This window comes from Bison bison, unplaced genomic scaffold (genome assembly GCF_000754665.1).
Source record: "Bison bison bison isolate TAMUID 2011002044 unplaced genomic scaffold, Bison_UMD1.0 scf7180017864034, whole genome shotgun sequence".
NCBI lineage: Eukaryota > Metazoa > Chordata > Mammalia > Artiodactyla > Bovidae > Bison > Bison bison.
Window position 1 is genome coordinate 4,297,870 of NW_011494606.1, and position 2,409 is coordinate 4,300,278.

Genomic DNA, 2,409 nt, shown 5'->3' on the forward strand with positions numbered 1-2,409 from the left:
CGGCTAGGAAAAGAAGGGTTCGTTGGTTCTGACTGCATGAGAAGCAGCAGCAGCTGCCTGCACTGGGTCCCCGGTCCAGGCCAGGCAGGGCATGTGGGAAGAAGGCTCTGGCGATCAGGTGGGGTGGGTCTGAATGAGGGTACCTTTGAGACTCTGAAATTCTCGCTCCAGCTTCTTGCGAAGCTCCATTTGCTCCAGGAGCAGTTTTTGCAATTCGTCTGTGAAGGGGCGAGAGTGGGATGTAAAGGAGGAGGGTGGTGGGACTCAGGTAGCCTCTAAGGCACCCAGGTCCCACTCTGGCCAGTAGCCATGAGATAGGAGTAGTGGAGGGTGAGACCAACTGGTAGGCCCTCAGCGCTCAGTGTTTCCACGTGCATCCAAAGGATTTGGGAAGAAAATGGGGTTAGGGGTTTAAGTTGTCCAGGAGAATCAAATTCAGAATAGCAGAATGCTTGTTGGACTTCTAGGTCCTGGGCCCAGGTACTAACCAGCATGGTATCTGCTTTAAATTGTTCTTAACTCTGTAAGTTTAGAGGTAGGCCTAGGAAGACTCAGTTCATCCCTTCAATTGACAAACCTAACCTGTCCCTTCAATGATACAGACCAGGAAGAATCCGGCCAAAGCCTTGGACCTCCACCCTAAAAAAATACATATATTCATAACAGTTTATTTATAACTTTAAGAGGTCCCAGGACCCCAAATCCAGGCTAAGAACACTCATATAAAGCAGAAGGATTTTGAAGGCAAACTATATCACCCGTAAAATCTGTAACTGGGAACAGTGGAAGACCACAAATGCTTCACCCCCCCAACACACATCAGTTTCCAGGCCCAACCCTGGGCTGGGGTGGGGTAAGGGGGCAATTGGGTAAGGAAAGCCCCACATGTGCTCTCAAAGTTGCTTTAGAGGAGTGGCAGGGAGCTGCCTATGGAGCTATTGGTATCTGGTCCTCTCCTCGAAGGTGCTCAGAAAACGCAAAAAATGAGAGACAGAGGAGCAAAGTGGGGTTAGAAGTTCCTTTCTCTGCTTCAAGCCACACTCAGCCCCTGCAGTTGAGCAGGGACCCCATTCCACAGACAAGGTCCATCCTCACCCCATTTAGGGTGAGGTGGAGTCCGTTATGCATTGATTTCAGGAAAAGAAAATAACCTCTGAGACACTCCTGAAGTAAATGCCTCCTCAAAATCTTGCTATTCAGATGAGGTTGAGAGACCTAGATTGTCCTTTCTCATTGTCCACATGCGTCAGGTTCTAAGGATCATTACTCATTTTTCTTTCTCACTGGACTATTCAGACAGGCCTGGCCTTGGGAACTCTGGGGGTGGCTGGTTCCCTCCCCCTACTCCCTTCACCCTTCCACCCTCCCACCCCCCACCTCTGTGCCCGGGTAATGTGTCCAGGGGATTATCCTTTCCGGTCAGTGAAGACTGGTTCCTCAAGAGCCTTGTCTTCTCACACTCACTCCTGCAGCAATAACACCCCTCAACAAGAAGGGATGATTTCCCCCAAGCACAGTGTACACCCGTTTCATAGATTTAACCTCACCTCTGGCCAGGTTCTCGATATCCTTCTCCACTAGTTGAGTTCCTGTGACATCTAGGGTGAGCCCATCTTCACCTGGGACACAAGGGCAGGTAAGAGGGGTTTTGTTCTGGGAGAGGCCTTGAGAGGGGAGGGGTGAGCTTCCTGGTAACTGAGCTAAGTTGAGTACCTATTTCAGACCCTCTGCCTTTAGAGGAGACAGTTGCAGGCATCCAATTCTTCCCACCTTCCAAACCATTATTTTAGGTCACTCAGAGAGTGGTTCACCGCCCCCCCCCCCCCCCAGGAGAGTGGAACCAGGGATAATAGGCTATCTTAGGGCAGGAAATGTTCTTTGACTTGTTTTATGTGGGTGATGGTGCTCCTCATATCCTTCTAGTAAGTCTCCTTCCCTTACCCGGGAGAGCCCCAAACCCAGCAAGGAGGTAAGCAGTTCAGGAAACCTGGCCTGACCCTTGCCCATTGTGTTTAAATGTCTATTTGCTCTCCTCTCTGCCAGCCGCGAGAGGAGAGCAAATGTTTATCCGGCAGCCCCTGAGGCTTGATAGAAAGCCTCCCTCGAAAACTGGAGTCGGTGGAAACCTGGGCGACCTGGGGTCCAGCTCCCGGGTTGGGGAGGAGAACGAGGGTCCTAGGGCTCACCTCGGTCTGTATTTGCCGGACTTGGCTGGGAGATACTCCTTTGGTCTGGATAGCATTTCCTCGTTTCCAAATCGTCGGCGGTCGAGTGATTGTCTTCCTTATCTGGCTCTTAAAGGCAATAAACCGAGTTTCAAGGAGAGGCAAAGAAACCGTGACCCGGATACGGCCAGAGCTGCCGCGGTCGGGGCGCCGGAGCCCTAATTAAAAGCGTCGTGGCCGCCGC

The 2,409-nt window shown here is 51.6% G+C and overlaps 1 protein-coding gene across 1 annotated transcript in view; it reads right to left on the minus strand.

Moving 5' to 3' along the window:
* SKOR1 (SKI family transcriptional corepressor 1) overlaps nucleotides 1-2,409 on the minus strand; it is a 9,095-nt gene that overhangs the window by 1,377 nt on the left and 5,309 nt on the right. The window contains exons 7-9 of the mRNA XM_010834601.1: nucleotides 2,187-2,294; nucleotides 1,548-1,619; nucleotides 144-218 (exon numbers count right to left, since the gene is read on the minus strand). Of these exons, the coding sequence (XP_010832903.1) occupies nucleotides 144-218; nucleotides 1,548-1,619; nucleotides 2,187-2,294 (255 nt within the window). The remainder of the gene's footprint in view (nucleotides 1-143; nucleotides 219-1,547; nucleotides 1,620-2,186; nucleotides 2,295-2,409) is intronic.